Source organism: Dreissena polymorpha, chromosome 11, assembly GCF_020536995.1.
Source record: "Dreissena polymorpha isolate Duluth1 chromosome 11, UMN_Dpol_1.0, whole genome shotgun sequence".
Lineage (NCBI taxonomy): Eukaryota > Metazoa > Mollusca > Bivalvia > Myida > Dreissenidae > Dreissena > Dreissena polymorpha.
The window spans coordinates 19632855-19654177 of NC_068365.1; the positions used below are offsets into that span (position 1 = coordinate 19632855).

At 35.4% G+C, this 21323-nt stretch overlaps 1 protein-coding gene across 3 annotated transcripts; it reads left to right on the forward strand.

The window, feature by feature from the left end:
* The first annotated feature begins 232 nt into the window (after window positions 1–232).
* Window positions 233–21259, forward strand: LOC127851641 (nuclear pore complex protein Nup205-like). 3 transcript variants are annotated; one of them, XM_052385461.1, is made up of 6 exons: window positions 233–696; window positions 1249–1420; window positions 7678–7865; window positions 8182–8267; window positions 20469–20590; window positions 21093–21259. In XM_052385461.1, exons 1-3 carry the CDS (start codon window positions 487–489, stop codon window positions 7761–7763), a joined length of 468 nt encoding a protein of 155 aa, XP_052241421.1. In that variant the 5' UTR covers window positions 233–486; the 3' UTR covers window positions 7764–7865; window positions 8182–8267; window positions 20469–20590; window positions 21093–21259. The 3 variants fall into 3 exon arrangements, with proteins under 3 accessions (XP_052241421.1, XP_052241423.1, XP_052241422.1); XM_052385463.1 differs by having other exon boundaries at window positions 20469–20519; XM_052385462.1 differs by having other exon boundaries at window positions 7678–7836.
* Window positions 21260–21323: the final 64 nt, after the last annotated feature.

The window sequence follows — 21323 nt, forward strand, 5'->3', positions numbered from 1 at the left end:
TCAAGTCATATATGTCCACATGTTTTCAGCTGCGCGAGTATGGAGTCCCTTTATATATGTCCACATGTTTTCAGCTGCGCGAGTATGAAGTCCCTTCATATATGTCCACATGTTTTCAGCTGCGCGAGTATGGAGTCCCTTCAAGTCATATATGTCCACATGTTTTCAGCTGCGCGAGTATGGAGTCCCTTCAAAGATCTCATATATGTCCACATGTTTTCAGCTGCGCGAGTATGGAGTCCCTTCATATATGTCCACATGTTTTCAGCCGCGCGAGTATGGAGTCCCTTCATATATGTCCACATGTTTTCAGCTGCGCGAATATGGAGTCCCTTCAAGTCATATATGTCAACATGTTTTCAGCTGCGGGAGTATGGTGATCCTTCAAGTCATATATGTCCACATGTTTTCAGCTGCGCGAGTATGGAGTCCCTTCAAGTTATATATGTCCACATGTTTTCAGCTGCGTGAGTATGGAGTCCCTTTATGTATGTCCACATGTTTTCAGCGGCACGAGTATGGAGTCCCTTCATACATGTCCACATGTTTTCAGCTGCGCGAGTATGGAGTCCCTTCAAGGATCTACAAGTGGTTGTAGAGGCAGCCATTCACAAGAGACAGACAGACACAGTGCACGATCTAGAGGTGATGCTGAAGAAGCACAAAACAGACTTCCTCTCCCTGCTGAAAAACATTGTGAGTAGATTGCCTTTAAGGAATTTTGGTTGGCTTGACCCCCCGGGGCAATTGTTTTGGTTAAGTATATAGGCCAGTGTTCTCAGGAAGCAGTGGCAGCCGGCAATTTCACCGGTTACATTCTATCTAGATGCCGGCTTCTTTCCTAAAAATATCATTTGAAATGTTGCAAATGCACCAGTTTAATTGCTTAGTCGCCAGCTACTTTGAAAATATAACTGGCTTCTGAAATTTTTCTGGAGAACACTGATATAGGCAGTTTTCAGTCATATTCCCCAAAGTTATATTTTTCTCTCCAATCCAATCCTAAACATTCTATTTGACTTTAAGATGTTTGGAATTAGATCATGTAAGAGAAGGAATTTATAATTTTCAAGTGGTCCTTTCCATTACGAATGCTCTATTGAAAATGTGCTGGAACTTCAATAGCTGCAATTTTTGAAGTTCTTTGACTAATGCTGACAGAAATGCAAAGCTCTGTAAATGAAACATAAATCAAAGACTAAAACACAAAGGAAAGCCCTGCTAAATTTATTTTTGCCTGTTTTTCAGTCAAAAAATCTCACCCACCGAGAGGCAGTGAAGAAGTCTGTGACAGTGGGTCTGCAGGTACATGGGGAGCAGCGTACCCAGACGTTCCCCGTCGAGGTGATTAAGGAGGCCATCATCATCAGTGACCTCTTTGACCTCAATGAATACGCCGCCCTGGAACTCCTGCTGGCCGGTAAGGAGCATTTTATTTTAATTCCAAGGATCTCAGGTTAGATTCTCGGCCTGGCCACTTTACTTGTGTGGTGAATTAATGTATATCATCATGCTTCCATGCATCTAATTTAAAGTACCATACTGACTCTTAAGTTTTTGATAATTTGAGTACAAAAATATATTTAAAATTTACAAGGGTCTAAAAATTTAGAGACAATGAAGGTGTTCGAAAATTAAAGGCACTGACAAACAGATATGGGTATGAAATGTGTATAGGGTCAATTGTTTCAACGAATAATAGCACGTTCTTGAAAATTACCATGCTGTATAATATAAATTTCTTGTGCGTAATTTTCAATTTAAGCATTTAGGTGAAACCAATGTCTATTACCAGTATTCATAGTTAATTACCCAATAACACAAATGTAACTGTCCATGGCCTCAAGGCATCTGTCTGCAAGTTTTTATGGCCTTAATCTGGTTGTTAAAAGGCACGATTGAAAATTTAGAGTCCAGAAAAATAATTATAATATTTGGGCTAAAAACGGGGGTGTCCGAAAATTTAGAGTGTCTAAAAACTTGAGTTATTATGGAAGGTCAATAGTCAGTTACTGGCATAAGCATGTAACTTAGTACTAGTAAATCAGTAATACTAGTAGAATGCAAGGGATTTCCTGTTGTTTAAAAGCAAACAAACCCAATCCTAAACCTGTTTTTTCCCAATCGCCAATTAAATCATTTTTTCCATTAAGAATCTTAAATAGGGAAAAAAAAATATTGAGTGTTTGTTTTTGTTTATATTATGCATTTGAGATGTGAAGTACGGATGTGTTGTGTAACATGCAAAGACTAGTATCTTGGCCCTCAATAAGCACGAATTGTTTCGAACATGGCTCCATCATGTAAGATTTGGAGATAACTTTTCAAAATAGAAAGTCGTCAAGACCTGGAAGGATTTTACTTGTGAATGCAGTGTCAACCGTTTTAACAGGGGGTTATACTGTTTTAATCCAGCTGTTATACTGCATTTGGAGTTTGTTTGGTGTTATCAAACTGCTATGCACTGGAGAGCGTACTGAGTTAAAAGGGCCTGCAAATTAAACTAGAGTAGCCGGATCAGCAGGCTATTTCGGCATAATTTTTTTTATGTGGGATTCAGGAGATCTGTCATATTAAAACAATATTGTCTTATTGGGAATCCCAGTCAATGTCCGTATGCAACATTGCAGTGATACGGAGAACATACAGAGTGGTTACAATTGGAAATGTGTCACATATTATTGGAGAGGCTGAGCATAACATGCCGTCCAACAACAGGAAGTATTATGCCAAAAAGATCAGAAAGTGGGATGCTTGGGGTTGTTTCAAATTAATGGATTGAATTCCTAAACAAACTGCTGGCAATTCTTTGTGTTAGGATGATATTGAATCTTTCCCTACCAAGTCCAATGTCTCGACATTACAGCAGCCTCATCTGCCCCATGTCCATCAGTGTTTTTTAGCTCACCTGAGCACAACATGCTCATGGTGAGCTTTTGTAATCACTTTTTGTCCGTCATGCGTCGTCCGTCATGCGCTGTCAACATTTGCCTTGTTAACTCTCTAAAGGCCACATTTATTGTCCAATCTTCAAGAAATTTGGTCAGAAGATTGGTCTCAATGATATCCTGGATGAGTTCGAAAATGGTAACCTTTGCTTGAAAAACATGGCTGCCAAGGGGCGGGGCATTTTTCCTTATATTGGTATCTTGGACGAGTTCCAAAATGATGCCGGTTGGTTGAAAAACATTGCCGCCAGGGGGCAGGGCATTTTTCTTTATATGGCTATAGTAAAACCTTGTTAACACTCTAGAGGCCATATTTATTTTCGGATCTTCATGAAACTTGCTCAGAAGATTTTTTTCATTAATATCTTGGATGTGTTCAGAAATGGTAACATTTGCTTGAAAAACATGGCTGCCAAGGGGTGGGGCGTTTTCCCATATATGGCTATATATATGGCTATAGTAAAATCCTGTTAACACTCTAGAGGCCACATTTATTGTCCAATCTTCATGAAACTTGGTCAGAAGATTCATCTCAATAATATCTTGGACGAGTTCGAAAATGATGCCGGTTGGTTGAAAAACATGGCTGCCAGGGGGCGGGGCATTTTTCCTTTTATGGCTATAGTAAAACCTTGTTAACACTCTAGAGGCCACATTTATTTTCCGATTTTCATGAAACTTGGTCAGAAGATTGGTCCAAATGATATATTGGATGAGTTTGAAAATGGTAACCTTTGCTTGAAAAACATGGCTGCCAAGGGGCGGGGCATTTTACCTTATATGGCTATATATGGCTATAGTAAAATCTTGTTAACACTTTAGAGGCCACATTTATAGTCCGATCTTCATGAAACTCGGTCAGAAGATTCATCCCAATAATATCTTGGACGAGTTTAAAAATTATACCGGTTGGTTGAAAAGCATGGCCACCTTGGGGACGGGGCATTTTTCCTTAAATGGCTATAGTAAAACTTTGTTAACACTCTAGAGGTCACATTTATTTTCCGATCATCATGAAACTTGGTCAGAAATTTTTTCCCAATGATATCTTAGAAGAGGTCAAAAATGGTTTTGGTTGTTTAAAAACATGGCTACCAGGAGCGGGGCATTTTTTCTTATATGGCTATATATGGGTTTAGTAACCTTGTTAACACTCTAGAGGCCATATTTATTTCCAATCTTCATGAAATTTGGTCAGAAGATTGTTCTCAATTGTTATGCTATCTCTTATATAAAAACAGATTTAACTCGCATTATTGTTCAACAATTTAATATCATTTATTCACACCACATCCGGGTAATACCATCAAGGTTACACTACACTAAAATAACCGAATATACTACATCAATGATATTTTGGATGAGTTCGAAAATAATGATGTTTGCTTGAAAAACATGGCTTCCAAGGGGCGGGGCATTTTTCCTTAAATGGCTAAAGTAAAATCTTGTTAACGCTCTAGAGGCCACATTTACTTCCGATCTTCATGAAACTTGGTCAGAAGATTTATCCCGATAATATCTTGGAAGAGTTAAAATATGATGCCGGTTGGTTGAAAAACATGGCTGCTAGGGGGCGGGGCATTTTTCCTTATATGGTTTTAGTAAAACCTTGTTTACACTAAAGAGGCCACATATATTTTCCAATCTTCATGAAACTTGGTCAGAAGATTTGTCTCAATAATATCTTGTTATCTCAGGTGAGCGACTTTTGTCTTGTTTTCATTCGAAATTGGGTCCGGTTATTGGCCCTATTCCCAATGGATAAAAGTATATATTTTTCCCAAATGGGAGCTTAAAATTCCCTTTGGAAGCTCTCATAACAAAAAACAATTTTTTGCCCCAAAAGGAGGGCATATAGTGGTCGGACTGTCCGTCCGTCTGTCCTTCCGTCACACTTTGCATTTAGGTTTCGAAAAATGCTCATAACTTCTATGTCCCTTGAGATATAACCTTCATATTTGGTATGCATGTGTATATGGACAAGGCCTTTCCATATGCACACAAATTTTGACCCCTGTGACCTTCACCTTGAACTTAGGGTCCGCGTTTAGGTTTCGAAATCTGCGTTTAGGTTTCGAAAAATGCTCATAACTTCTATGTCCAATGAGATATAACCTTCATATTTGGTATGCATGTGTATATGGGCAAGGCCTTTACATACGCACACAAATTTTTACCTCTGTGACCTTGACCTTTAACTTTGAGTCCGCGTTTAGGTTTCGAAATCTGCGTTTAGGTTTCGAAAAATGCTGTAGCTTCTATCAAAGCGTTTATAGGGGGCATATGTCATCCTTTGGTGACAGCTCTTGTTATTTTCTAACAAAGGACGATACACAAACACAAATGCACATCTGTGTATCATAAGAAGTAAAGCATTAGAATGGAAATGTTGTACGTGGAAATACATTATGTAGGAGAACTTTACCTGAAAATTTGCAGACAAGAACAGATTGACAGATGCTCATGGCTAATTCAGTGTACAATATATATATATATATATATTATATAATTTTGTTAAAAGCAGTTTGCACAAGCAGATCCTGCTCAAACTGGCTGGGCCAGATTACATGTATCTGAATATAGGAAGTTGCAAAATTACATCAAAGCGTGGCGTCAGCATGACATTAAAATATATACTAATTGCATACATTTATTTCAAATATAATTTAATGAGATACACAGTCACATCCGCTCAATGTTAACACATTTAAATTGACAATTAATTGCATTTATAATGATCACAGATTTGTTACTGAGATACTACCACATCTGCTTGACAGTTAACTACATTTTAATTGACAATTAATTGCATTCATAATGTTCACAGATTGTTTACTTAGATAGTGTCACATCTGCTAAACACATATGTTCATTCTCACAAAATATAGACAAATAGCGCCGCTGATATTCAAACTACATTAACTTTATTATTAATGTTCAGATATATACAAATACGCTTGCTATCAAAGTGAAACAAATATTATGTACATATATGCATACATATAGATTGCCACATATTTGTGTCTTGGATACCACATGACTATGGAAAAGGGCCATATGAAACTATTAAAGAGGCATCATAATGCATTGCAAACATATGAATGACAACTTGTATCATTATTTTGATGTCAGCCATTTTATACATAAACATATTTTTTCAATATCTTGCATATCCCCAAAACAGGAAATATTGCAAGTTTTTTTTGTATACCCCCCTTCGAAGAAGAGGAGGTATATTGTTTTGCTTGATGTCAGTCTGTCTGTAGATCAGTTAGTTTCCGCTCAATAACTCGTCAATGGATTGACCGATTGTATTGAAACTTCACATGTGCATTGGCCTTGGACAGTAGATGACCCCTATTGAAATTCGGGTCACTAGGTCAAGGTCACTGTCACAATAAGTGTTAAAATCATTTCCGATAAATAACTTGTAAACGAATTAACCGATTGGCTTGTTTTAATTCTTTTTTTAGATCTCAATATTTTGTTAAACTTCCAACCATATTAGTTTAACCTTAGTAGATATAATGCTGAAAACACGTGTATTCTCAATTCTGAAGCATTTTATAGCAAAGCAACAACACTTATTTCCAAATTTTAGTCAAAACGCCGCAAATTTTCCCAATCCAAAGGGACCTGGCCCTATCCCAAAAATGGTGAAAAAAAACACTGTCCATAATAAGGTTATTGTTGATGCTAGTCTTACCCCGCCTTGGTCCAAGCTCCATAAATATCAAAAGTACAATATGTACTCTGATGTGTTTAGTTGGAAAAACATAATTAATGCATTGGTGTAAACAGGCTGAGAACAGATTGTCATTTGCAGTTAAAACAACTCTTTATATTAAAAAAAAGGAATAATGTGTCAATATTTGTTGATAAAAATCCCAATGTGGTCCATTTTGTCAATAAAAGATTCCCAAATTTGACATTTTATTGATTTTAAAAAATCCGAATTTGACCAGACTCCTTTTCCCAAATTGGACGGGAAATCCCCTGGAATGCCATGAACTGACTGACTGAAAAACAGTAACCAATCCAAATAAACTTAAAATCTAGAAAAAAAAGCTAAAATTTAGCCTCACTCTGTGACTTCCCCAGAAATGAGAAATTTAATTAACATAGTAAGTGTTGTCCCTGATTAGCCTGTGACCAAAGTCACAACCATGTTATTTTATGGAACTAGAATCTTTGTCTGTGGGTCTCTCAACAGTCTAGAGACTGATTGTTGCCGTAGCGGAAAATATGTGTCTTAGTTTTTGCTGCCTTATTGCTTCAATATATTATTTAGTTGAATTTTTACCTCAACTTTGCCACTGTGTTTTAAGTAGGAAATTTGTCAGTGACTGGTATAAGTATGTGCACTTAGTACTGGTATATGTAAACCAGGTTACCCAGAAAGTATGAGCAGGTTAACCCTTACCACTTAGGTACATATTTTGACGCATTTGTAGTCCCATAGAAAGTTCAAATTTTTTAAGGACATTTCTTACTAGATACAAGTTTTAAAGGTTTCATTTCCAATCCTTAGTTACTGATGAGCAGCAAACAGCATAAAACCTGAACAGATTGCGAGGTACTAGCTGTTCTGGTGTTATGCTGGTTGCAAAAGCCATTTTCACTTTGCTTCTTTTGGGGGAAAGGGTTATATAGTGTTAAAAACAGCTGATAATCCAAACAAACTTAAAAACTAAGTTAAAATCTTATTTGACTGGTATCTGCTGGGCAGGTGAAGACAACAAACCAGCTTTCCCAGGCCTGACCCGTGGGCTGGTGGCTGTGCGACTGCGCTGCGCACTCTGGTCCTGGCCCTAGAGGGCCTGACATGGACCCTCGGACTCCCCGCGGACCTCGCCCACCTCATCAATAACTATGTGCAGAAACTGGTGTAGGAGAACCTGACCAACAAGATTCTTCGTTGGTTGATTTGATTTATCAAGAATGATCATGTCGTATATTTAATTGTTAATTTATATGTTATAATTGTTATATTGATAGTTTTCGTTGTTGTTGTTAAAAACTTTTTCTGAGAATTATGTGTTGTTTGTTACTATTCAGATGTCACAAACTCCAAAATCTGTATACATTCATACAAATGTACCACAATAAAAGAAATTAAGATTATTTTTTAAAGACCTTGCAAAAAAACGTATTTCATGATGTATAAGCTATTACTGAATACCAGAATTTATGGAATATAAATAAGTTTGCATATTCTTATTTCTGATTGCAGGTGTTCTGAAAACAATGAATTTAACAGCAGAATTATACAAGCTTCAAAACAACAGAGCACTTGGACCACCAAAGCATATAAAACAGGTAAACATTGGGATAACAGATATGTCCATTAAGATCTCAGGAATTGTCATTTGTATCTCAAACATTTTCATGAGGATTACTGAAATTTGCATTGAATTTCTTTGTGATCTAAGGCACATTCATTAGGATCTTAGTTATATTAATTTGGATCAGAGGTATTTTAATAAGGATCTAATACATTTCTATTTGGATTCCATGCATTTCCATTAGAATCCCATACATGTCGATTAGGATCTCAGCCATATTCATAAGACTCTTGTCATCAGGATCTGATCAATTTCCATAAGGATCTCAGCTTGGTCCATCATAAGACTCTTGTCATCAGGATCTGATCAATTTCCATAAGGATCTCAGCTTGGTCCATTAGGATATCAGCTCTGTCCATTAGGATTTCAGCTCTGTCCATAAGGATTTCAGCTCTGTCCATAAGGACTTTAGCTCTGTCCATAAGGATCTCAGCTCTGTTCATTTGGATCTTAGTCCATTAGGATCTCAGTTCTGTCAATTAGGATCCCAATTTTGTTCATGAGGATCTCAGCTGTGTCCAATAGGATCTCATCTTGGTTCATTAGGATCTCAGCTCTATTCATCTCAGCTCGGTACGTTTGAATCACAGCAATTTCCTACCACATACAATCATCAAAATACAAATTAAGCATGCTTGATTTTAATTGAGGGAAGGATAAAACATATCAATTTAAAGTTCAAAAGATCAAAGATAAAGGTCAAAGGGGACTGTAATATTAAAAAATCTGTTAACATTTGTATCCTCAGCAGTTAAGTGAAAAGTGCTATATTCAACCAGCATACATGTAAAACCACAACAGTCTGGCAGTAACTGTCAGTCTGTTCAGGTTTTATGCTGGTTACTTCTTATTGGAATCTAAGGTTGGAAATGAAGCCTCTAAAACTTGAATCTAGTAAGAAATGTCCTCATTGTAATTTGATTTTTTAGCTCACCTGATTGCTCAGGTGAGCTTTTGTGACCGGTCTTTGTCCGTCGTTCGTCCGTCCGTCCGTTATGATTTGTTCGTAAACACTCTAGAGGCCACATTTATTGTCAGATCTTCATGAAACTTGGTCAGAAGCTTCGTCCCAATGAAATCTTGGTTGAGTTCGAAACTGGGTCGTGCCGGGTCAAAAACTAGGTCACTAGGTCAAAAAAAAAGAAAAAAATTGTAAACACTGTAGAAGTCACATTTCATGCCCAATCTTCCTGTAACTTTGTCAAAATGTTTGTCTTAATGATATGTTGGTTCAGTATAAAAGTGGTTCCGGTCCGTTAAAAAACATGGCCGCCAGTGGGCGGGGCAGTTTTCCTTATTTGGCTATAGAGAAACCTTGTGAACACTCTGGAAGTCACAATTTTTGCCCAATCATCATGAAAGTTGGTCAAGACATTGGTTTTATTGATTTCTCAGACGAGTTCGAAAATGGTCCAGATCGGTGAAAAAACATGGCCACCAGTGGGTGAAGCATTTTTCTCTATATGTATAGAGTGAAAACATGTGAACACTCTAGAAGTCACATTTTTTGCCCAATTTTCATGAACTTTTGTCAGAACTTTATTTCCTAGATACGTGAGTTAAGTTTGAAAATGGTTCCAGTCTGTTGAAAAACGGGGCAGTTTTCCTTATATTTATATAGTAAAAAGGCTTGCAAACAATCATGAATTAAGGTTACAATACACTAAATGATCGCTTCATGTAGGGCTGTACTCTCTAAAAAAAGATCATAGTTGACAGGAAGGCATGTTTTACACTTTTTACCATTAATCGGGTGTTATCTTGCGGAGATAATGGTAGGGCATGAATAGGTGTTCACTACTGAATCCCTGAAATATGATACACTTGAAGACTATAGTAAACCATTGCACTAGAAAAGGTTACATTCCAATAAGAAACGGCCGAAAAAAAAAGTTGCAAAAACAGTCCATTTTGATTTGTGTCAAGTTCTTTCTTGCATTGTACATGACATATCTTTTTTATTGCATAAATCGATTCCGCTTAGAATGGCCTTTAAGAAAAGGTATGGTTATGGGGGTCTCTATTTGCAAAATGTTGCATTTATTTTCGCTCAAAGTTGTCGCTTTTACATTGAATTATATAGGAAAACTATTTAGTGTATTATGACCTAAAGGTCATGTAACATGCGAGACAACTCTTCTAAATATTGCATTTAAGTTTACAGTAGTTACTCCCCTTTGATTATTAATGTTTTCATAATAATACAGTGTAGTTGTGTTTCATTTATGTGTTAATTGTTATTTGAGGTTGGAGGTTTTTATGCCCCCTTTCGAAGAAAAGGGGGCATAAAGTGATCGGACTGTCCGTCCGTCTGTCTGTCTGTCCGTCTTTCCGTCACACTTTGCATTTAGGTTTCCAAAAATGCTCATAGTTCTATGTCACATGAGATATAACCTTCATATTTGGTGTGCATGTGTATATGGACAAGGCCTTTCCATACGCATACATTTTTTAGCCCTGTGACCTTGACCTTGAACTTAGGGTCCGCGTTTAGGTTTCGAAATCTGCATTTAGGTTTCGAAAAATGCTCATAACTTCTATGTCCCTTGAGATATAACCTTCATATTTGGAATGCATGTGTATATGGTCAAGGCCTTTCCATACGCACAAAAAAATTTACCCCTGTGACCTTGACCTTAAACTTAGGGTCCGCGTTTAGGTTTCGAAATCTGCATTTAGGTTTCGAAAAATGCTCATTACTTCTATGTCCCTTGAGTTATAACCTTCATATTTGGTATGCATGTGTATATGGACAAGGCTTTTCCATACGCACAAAATTTTTAACCCCTGTGACCTTGACCTTGAAGTTAGGGTCCGCGTTTAGGTTTCAAAAATCTGCGTTTAGGTTTCGAAAAATGCTCATAACTTCTATGTCACTTGAGATAAAACCTTCATGTTTGGTATGCATGTGTATATGGACAAGGCCTTTCCATACGCACAAATGTTTTACCCCTGTGACCTTGACCTTGAACTTAGGGTCCGCGTTTAGGTTTCAAAATCTGCGTTTAGGTTTCGAAAAATGCTCATAACTTCTATGTCCCTTGAGATATAACCTTCATATTTGGTATGCATGTGTATATGGACAAGGCCTTTCCATACACACAAATTTTGTATGCCCCCTTTCGAAGAAAAGGGGGCATATAGTGATCGGACTGTCCGTCTGTCTGTCTGTCCGTCTTTCCGTCACACTTTGCGTTTAGGTTTTGAAAAATGCTCATAACGTCTATGTCCCTTGAGATATAACCTTCATATTTGGTATGCATGTGTATACGGACAAGGCCTTTCCATACACACACAAATTTTGACCCCTGTGACCTTGACCTTGAACTTAGGGTCCGCGTTTAGGTTTCAAAATCAGCATTTAGGTTTTGAAAAAAGCTCATAACTTCTATTAAGCGTTTATAGGGGGCATAAGTCATCCTATGGTGACAGCTCTTGTTTACCCCTGTGACCTTGACCTTGAACTTAGGGTCCGCGTTTAGGTTTCGAAATCTGCGTTTAGGTTTTGAAAAATGCTCATAACTTTTATGTCCCTTGAGATATAACCTTTATATTTGGTATGCATGTGTATATGGACAAGGCCTTTCCATACTCATACAATTTTTATGCTCCCCCCAAAAAAATTGGGGGGACCATATAGTCGCCGCTTCGTCTGTCCGTGTGTCCATCCGTCCGTCCGTCCGTGCACAATTTTTGCCCGGGCTATGTCTCAGCAACTAATGACCGGAATTCAATTAAACCACGGACTCTAGATTACACGGATATGAAACGGGACCGTTACGCCAAATATCTTGTTGTGTCTAAGTCACGTGACCGTGTCGTATCTGTCGATCTTTTATCGAAGCGCCGATGTTATACATTTGATGTACCCACTCACGTATTTTGTTAAATTATAGTTTCATTTCTAGGCCGATTTTGACAAATTATATATCCTTAGAAAGCTTACGTAATGTAGTTTTCAGATATATAAATATATATTAAGTTTTTCTTCTGATTTTGGCAGCTCGGCGAGTTATAACTTTAACTTTTGCAAATATCATACCGTTTTGGAGTTTTAGAATCTAGATTTACGGTTGACATGTTCGTACTTTATACCGATTTGTAGCGTTTATATTTGGAGTTCAGTTTTAAAAATAACATCTTGCTTAGGAGAATAGAATTCTGTATATGATAGAAAAAAATTGGTTTAAAAATGAAAGCAAGTAAGGAATGAAGGCGGAAATAAGTAGCGCGCGGTCCTAACGAACCGAACTGATGGCGCTTATGCTTTTGTTTAGATACCGGCCATTGAATTTCCTTTGCCACGATTATTATATTTTTTATGGAATATATTGAAATATTTTGTTCTAGAGACATATCCATAAAGCAAAGTATTAATGAAGCTTAATAAATTTACGATTTCAGCTCTTGATTATAACACAGAAAGGGTGTTAATTTTATGATGAAACAGCGTATACAAATGTATAGCGGACCCTCTTGATATTTTTCGGCTTTGCATACTTCAAATATAATGGGTGTCAAAACATTCATCGTTTGTTGTTTATTATCAAAAAGGTAATTATGTAAAATTATATGAAAGGTTATTAACCATAAATTATCAATTAATTAAAATTATTTAAAGATTCTTGAAAATCACGGTCAACTGTCTATGCATGTATATTGAAATATCTTTATAAGTTAACAGAGTTATAAATATATAGAATTCTAAATTAAAACTCTGTATTATTTGTATTTTTCGGAAAGATTATTTAACCCCGTTGTGGTCAAATGAGAATGCTGTTTTAAATTATGTTGTTCCGTACACTACCATACACTCTTTATAGGACTACGAAATGACGGAGTTTTTTTACCGGTACCCGCTAAATACGTTAAATGTTAAGTATTAGATTTTTTAAATGTTTAAAATGTACATGTATAGGTATTAAGCACTTATAATTATTGTGATTTAGCTGGCTGACATCTATACAGTATTTAGTTTATGGCAATCTGTATGGGCAGATGACTATAAATGTTTTCAATACGCTACATATCTTATAAACGCAAAATTGAGTATTTGGCGTTACATTACTCCAAGAAATGACCACTAATACCACGAGAAGACATGGAGGTATCATAAAAAGTGTAATCTGACCAGACATTGCCACCTGTGGTTAGGGACCAATATACAAGTATAGGTCCCTGCTGTGGCGTATGACACCATAGTGTTATTTAGTATTGGTCGGCACAGTTTCTGATCATAACGAGATAATTGGTTTGTGCTGAACACAGGGGCAATAAAACCAGAGATCTATCAATAAACAAGATTATTGAGATATCTTTTTTGAACACCGCGATAAAAATGCTCAACCCATGGACTCTAGATTACACGGATAAGAAACATGGCAACATTCTCAGAATCATCACTGCTATATGTGTAATCACCTAACAATTCGTCTAAAAATAATTTATATATTTGAGTTGAAGACGAAGTACTGTTGTTTAAGTCTGAATAAACTATCTGTCTGCCTGTCTAAATCCAAGCCGTCATCGTCCCGGTGAAAAAAAATCTGATTTTCAATAGTTGGACATGATGCCCTGATGTCAAAATACGAAATGACCCGCGTAACACGGACCGTGATTTTTAAGAATCTTTAATAAATTGATAATTTAAGGTAAATAACATTTCAAATAATTATACATAATTACCTTGTTGATAATAAACAGCAAACGATGAATGTTTTTGACACCCATTTTATTTCAAGTATGCATGCAAAGCCGAATAATATCGAGAGGGTCCGCTATATACGCTGTTTCATCATAAATTTTACACCCTTTCTGTGTTATAAACAAGAGCTGAAATCGTTAATTTATTAAGATTCATTTATAATAAGCTTTATTGATATGTTTCGTGAACAAAATACTACAATATATTCCATAAAAAAATATAATAAGATGGCAAAAGAAATTCAATGGCCGGTTTCTAAACAAAAGCATAATCGCCAAGACCGTAGCATCAGTTCAGTGCGTTAGGAACGCGCGCTACATTTTCCCGCCTTCATTCCTTAATTACTTTCGTTTTAAACAAATTTTTTTTCTATCGTATACAGAATTCTATTCTCCTAAGCAAGATGTAATTTTTAAAACTGAACTCCAAATATAAACGCTACAAATTGGTATTAAGTACGAACATGTCAACCGTAAATCTAGATTCTAAAACTCCAAAACGGTATGATATTTGCAAAAGTTAAAGTTATAACTCGCCGGGCTGTCGAAATCAGAAGAAAAACTTAATATATATTGATATATCTGTTTACTACGTAACGTTAGCTTTCAAATGATATATAATTTGTCAAAATCGGCCGAGAAATGAAACTATAATTTAACAAAAGACGTGAGTGGGTACATCAAAATGTATAAACTCGGCGCTTCGCTGTACGCTAATCGTAAAAGATCGATAGCCACAACACGTTAAAACGCGCGGTGGTAAAACATAAAATGTGTATTTCTTGTGTTTAACTCGCTATAAATCCATTAATAACAACGGGAATATACTAAAAGTTATATTTTTTTGAAAGAGGAATTAATAAGCAACAAGATAACGTATAAACCAATAAAATCGGATGAATAGTTTTTGCATAAGATTGAATTTACTACAGTAAGGGGCAAATACTCGATTCATCTCCTGTCAATATACACTCCGTGATTAAACTTAATGGGAAGCTTCACTACCAAGAGGAGATGTATCATTTTTCCCTTTGAAATTTTCATTAACTGTACATGTAGTGCGATTCTTTTCCGGGCTATTTCTCAGCAACAAATGACCGAAATTCAATTAAACTTTATGGGAAGCTTCACTACCAAGAGGAGATGTGCATATTATCAGGGGGTTCTGGTCGGATGATTTTTCACAGAGTAATGGCCATTTAAAATTTTCCATTAACTGTACATATAGTGCAATTCTTGTCCGGGCTATTTCTCAGCAACTAATGATCGAAATGTAATGAAACTTTATGGGAAGCTTCACTACCAAGAGATGTGCAGATTATCAGCCGGTTCTGGTCGGATGATTTTTCCGAGAGTTATGGCTTTTTGAAATTTTCCATTGTACATATCGTGCAATCTTGTCCGGGCTATTTTTCAGCAACTTATTACGGGAATTCAATGAAACTCTATTGGAAGCTTCACTACTTACAGGAGATGTGCATATTATCAGCCTGTTATGGTCGGATGATTTTTCACAGAATTATGGCCTTTTGAAATTTTCCATTGCACATACATGTATCGGTAACCCCATGAACCATCAAAGCACAATAAGATAGAACATACAATTTAATCCATACAGTATTATTTAATAACCCAATTATCATTTTCTCATTATCATTTTGTTCTGTATTTTAAACTTTGCCACCTGAACTTTGCCTTTGGCTTTGGTCGTTTAATGGCGTTTATCGATTGGCCAAATGAAAACAACATTTTAATAGCTGTTTTGTCATGTCAAAATTGAATTGTTTATTTTCTTTTCATAAATAATGAACATATTATCGTAATTCCCTACTGAGAATATTCTTGGCATTGAAATATTCTAGTTATAGCTGATTGCACTTTACGAAATCCATCGAAGATGGTATACAAATCCAGTTCTTAGGTTACGGTCGCCAGACAACTCGCCCCATTGCCAACTCGCCCCAAGTCAACTCGCCCCAAAAATAGGACAGGTCGCCCCAAATTTATTGGACAACTCGCCCCAACCGAAAAACAACTCGCCCCAAATGTATTAAAAACTTGCTATGAATTATTTTGTCAAATAAATAAAACATTTTAATGAAGATATGTATTATATAACAATATTTAGTATAAAACGAAAGTCGATTTTACGGTGTTCCCAGAAAACATATTAACAACTAGCTATTAATTATTCTGTTATATAAATAATACATTTTATTGAAGATATTTATAATATAACAATATTTAGTAGAAAACGAAAGTCGATGTTACGGTGTTCCCGGTAATTATACATCTTTGGACTTATTTTTCACAAACCAAACGACCAATACGGGGAAAAACAAAAATTCAAAGTTCATATTCATAATTAATAACATTGTTCACAGCAAATATAAATAATTGTTTCAATCACAATAATACTTGTGTGCGTATCTATCAACGCTGACCAATCAACCTCAATTAAGTTTTCACGCCTAGTTAGTGAAAATTGTCGTAATTGTCTACAGATTAAAGCATATAAAAACCAAACTGATACAAATCTTGTCAGGGCAGTTATTTGTGCCTTATATACATTAGTAGTAAACTAAGTCGTACACGAGTTCCGAATAACAACTATTGGAATTTTATGTTAAATAATTATAGATGTTTTAAAAAGTCGTTGTCAATAGGTATGTAAAAGTGCTGATATAAATTTGCAATGTTGTATCTACTTATATAAGTTGTATATAAAAATAAGTGTTGATATTTATTCCCAACCACCGTGATCGAAAATAATGTTGGTTCAGCTGTATAACCTTTCCTTCTCCTTTGCCTTATCATTCCAATTTTGCAGTACAGCTCAAGTGTTAAGTGGTATTGAAAATAAATACAAATTAACACTGTTTTAAGATAATATTGCTCAATTGATCATTGCCTGTTCGGGTACTACTTACATGTACCCCGGGTACTCTTAAGTATACTTACATGTACCCCGGGTACGGTAAATATACTTAATCGTACCCGGTCGATATTAGACTGCACCCAAGTATTTCCGCCCCAAATCCGATGTCGTAAAACGCGCTACCGATTATCTTAAATAAAATTTCTCTTTTTAAAAAATCTGCATCAACATGCTTTTTGAGTATGAGTTTCGATAATATAGATGTCATTTTACATAAAATTGACATATAGACAAAGAAAAAGACAAAAAGTTATTTTCGTAAATAAAGGCCACCGGCCAAAAATACAGCATATATTAGTAACAACATATTATTATTTTTGAGTTGTGATTACATCAAGTTTGAACATCAATTTTGTTTGACATCTTTCTTTTTCATTATTTCAGTTACAAAAAAAGGCTATGCTTTTTAATTTACTTTCATCAGAAATTTGCATAAGATTGCAAAAATTTAGGAAATTTTGTTCACCATTGTACCATGAAAAGATAAACATTTACCTTTCTTGGTTGAATCTGGGGCATTTAAAAAATACATGAAACTCATCTTCAATACATACATTATTAAAATAGACGGAACAATATGTACATATTCGGTGTTCTCTTGAAATTCCTTAATGCCGACCAGTTTCAATTGCTAATTTATGGCTTGAACAACGGAATCTAGCAACTGACTTTCGAACATAAAATGGTATGTCATTAAACAAATATTTTTCTGGGTTTAGCATAGATTTGAATTGTTTGTAAGTATCACATCTTGATGAATTTCCTATAGTTTCAATCCAGTTCTGTGAATTACAATCAATCAATCTTTGTTTAAATGACATTAAGAATAATTCCACGTTTCCTATCTCTTGACTAATCCAAACACAACCATATCCATATCGGTACAAAATATTTTTTACAGATGTCACCCAATTAGTTCTTCCGATTTCGTCATGTCGCTTTAACATAATATAACAATTTCTAGGATATCGATCATCTGTCATACTAATCAATTTACACCAATATTTAACATGATGCTCTATACACAGAGGTAATCTACCACATTCTCCTAGTACAATGGTATCATTTACAGATTTATTTACACCAAGAAAATATTTACAATACTCGATTTGTACTTTTTCGAGAATGTCTGAGAATTCTATTCCATAAATCTCAGAGCTATATGTAAGTATAGGTTTTACCATTGAATCAAACAATTTAAAATATTCAGTTTATGAAAAATATCCAAAGTTTCTTTGGTATGATTTAATAGCAAAAATAGATTTTCGGGCTTGGGCTGCAAGTTTTTCTTTCGCTTTTCTCCATGATAATTTAGGTGTAAAAAGAAGACCCATGAATTTAAATACAGATGTGACATTTACGGGATTATTTTTAAAGACCCAATGTTCGTATGATCTTAGCGGACCTCTGTTTCTAAAAACAATGATTTCCGTCTTTTGTTGGTTAATTGTCATACCAGTATTTTCACAAAATTCCGATATAGAGTTTAATTGTGATTGTAGCTCGATCGCAGTATCAGCGCAGCTCGCAACGTCATCGGCAAAAAGAATGCAAATTATATCGGAAATGTCTTCGGTGATAAAAATACCCCTATGACCTTTAGATTTTAGAAAGGTAGACAACTCGTTCATGTATAAATTAAAAATTACTGTACTGGCTACGTCCCCTTGCCTTTTACCGATGTTACAATTGAAGTTTTGCGTGACATTTTTATCATTTATCCGTACACATCCGCGTAGATTTGAATACATGGATTTTAATACTTGAAAAAGCTTCCCTCTAACACCATTTTTACACATAGTTGTAAAAAGTTTATGAATAATCAAACTATCAAATGCTTTTTGAAAATCGACGTAAAGCACATAAAACCTACCACCAGGTTTGCACGTATATTTTTTAACCATGCTTTGAAGAGTAAATGAATTATCAATGGTTGAATATCCCTTGCGAAAACCGGCTTGTGATTCTGCTATTTTATTGTTTAAATCTGCCCATTTGCATAGTCTGTTGTATACGATATTGGAGAATATTTTATACATTACATTAATTAAAGATATACCTCTATAATTAGAGGGGTCATCTGTAGCGCCTGACTTATATACCGGCACAATTATACTATCCCGCCAAGTATTTGGAAAAAATCCTGTATTAAGAATCTTATTAAATAAATCGCGAAATAAAGGTGTTATCAGATGCATCGTACTTTTATAAAATTCTGCCCCAAGGCCATCGGTCCCTTGCGATTTTCCATCTTTGAGTTTTGAAATACTTTTTATTATTTCTTCGTTAGTGATTTCTGTGTTTAAAATTCGATCTTGATCCTCTTCAGTTTCGTTAACCTCTAGGTTTATATCATTTAGACTTGGTTGATTGTCTTTACAAAGAAGGCTTTTAAAATAATCGTTCCATGCTAATGGAGCTATATTACAAGAAACTTTGCTGTTCTTCTTATTACTACCTTTTATTATTTTCCAGAACAACTCTGGTTTAGTACGCGATAAAACCAATTCGTTCCGTTTCGTCGTTTGATACGCTTGTTTTTTGGCAGAGCACATATTTTTAAACCCTCTACGGAGTGATATATGGTATTGATAGTCCGATATATCATTACTTAACCGGAATCTTCTTAGTGCTGCGTACTTCGTTTGTTTAGCCGCGTTGCATTCACTATCCCACCACGGTTGATTTACTGAAGTGGCCTTTTCATTAAGATAGTTTGTTTTTATAATTAACCTTCATATCGGATGCAGCGTATTTGAATAAATTTAATATTTTATCGATCGCTTCGTCAATATCCGTGCACGCGATTGCTTCCAATATTTGCGAATGCTGAATGTTAAAAGTGTTTTCAAATACTCTCAGGAAATATTGCTTGTGCGCGTCTTTCCATTTATACTTTTCTATTTTTGGATAGTGTTCGACACCGTTATTTAAGTAATATTGATTGACGAAGTTAGCACGAATGATTTTCTTTTTGCCTAAAACTATTTTAGAGCTAATAGGCATAAGATCAGACTCGTCCCTCATCTCCACGCAAAAATAAGTAATATGAGAAAATAGCTCAGTGGTTACAACATGGTAATCAACAACACTAGCGCCATTATAGTTAAGACATGTAAAATTTCCTAAAAATCATCGTTGCTACGCCCATTTAAAATATGCATACCTTTCGTACAACAAAGTTCAACGAGTGTTTTCCCAATATCGTTCAGAGTCTTTATTATTACGTGTGCGATCAAAAGGATCCGTGTTATAATCAACCTCTATGTTAAAATGTTATCCACATTATCATCAGGTATATAATCTAATATTTTTTTGGTGCGTGCGTTTAAATCTCCTGCTAGGTATATTGGTTACAATATACTAAAATATTTTGGAGTGCAATGCTATACTCTCTAAAAACATGAACATCATTTATAAGAAGACACAATTCTCTGTAGGGGCACTTGCCATGGCTTTATTTTAGAATGTTCCTTTGTGCATGTGGTAGGGAAAACATTGATGTTTAACAGAAATGCACTCTTTTGCTTGAAGGTTGGAGACTACATGAGACTTTGACAGATGGCGGGAAACCCTTCTCAACTGGTACGAAGCCGGCAAATAGATGGCCATAAAACAGTGACCGCTGATTCGCGTCGAGTTCTTTCTTGCATAACGTATGATCCCCCTTTTTTATTGTTTAAATCATTGCGGCTTGGAATGCTCTTTAAGAAAAGGTATGGTTATGGGGATGTCTATGCGCAAAAGTTTGACTTTATTTTTTGTTAAAGTTATTGCTTTCACATTGAATTTGTGTAGGAAATCTTTTAGTATATTGATGCAATTATAATTTCCCAATAATTTGCAGATATAACTTATATGGTATGATTTTTTTTTTCATTTGTTATTAGCTTAGTATCATTGATTTAATTGTAGTTCATGTTTATGCTTTATTTTGATTTTATTGTGTTTAAAGTAGGTAAAAACGAAACATGCCAAAAGCGGGTGGGGTATGGAAAAATATATTATTTGTTAAGCTTGGGCAAATTAGAAGTTTGATTACCTTTGGTAAAATACTTTTCTTTGAAAAGAACAATTATTTTAAAACAGATAACTATGCTGTCCTTAAATGTTATTGAATGGTTTATTGTTATAACTTATAGAAACCTTTTTTTTCAGGAACATCACAGTGTCAACAGAAGTCAGAAACTGGAATACGGTATCTCATTCTGCATGAAGCTCAAGAATTCTACACCTGGAATGTTATTAACTCTTGCAATGAATATTATACATCACCACAGTTACATAACTATCTTCTTTGAAAAAAATAAAATAAAGATACTTCAGATGTGTGTCTACTTCATACCCTTACATAAAAAAATATCCTACACATTCAGAAATATAATAAAA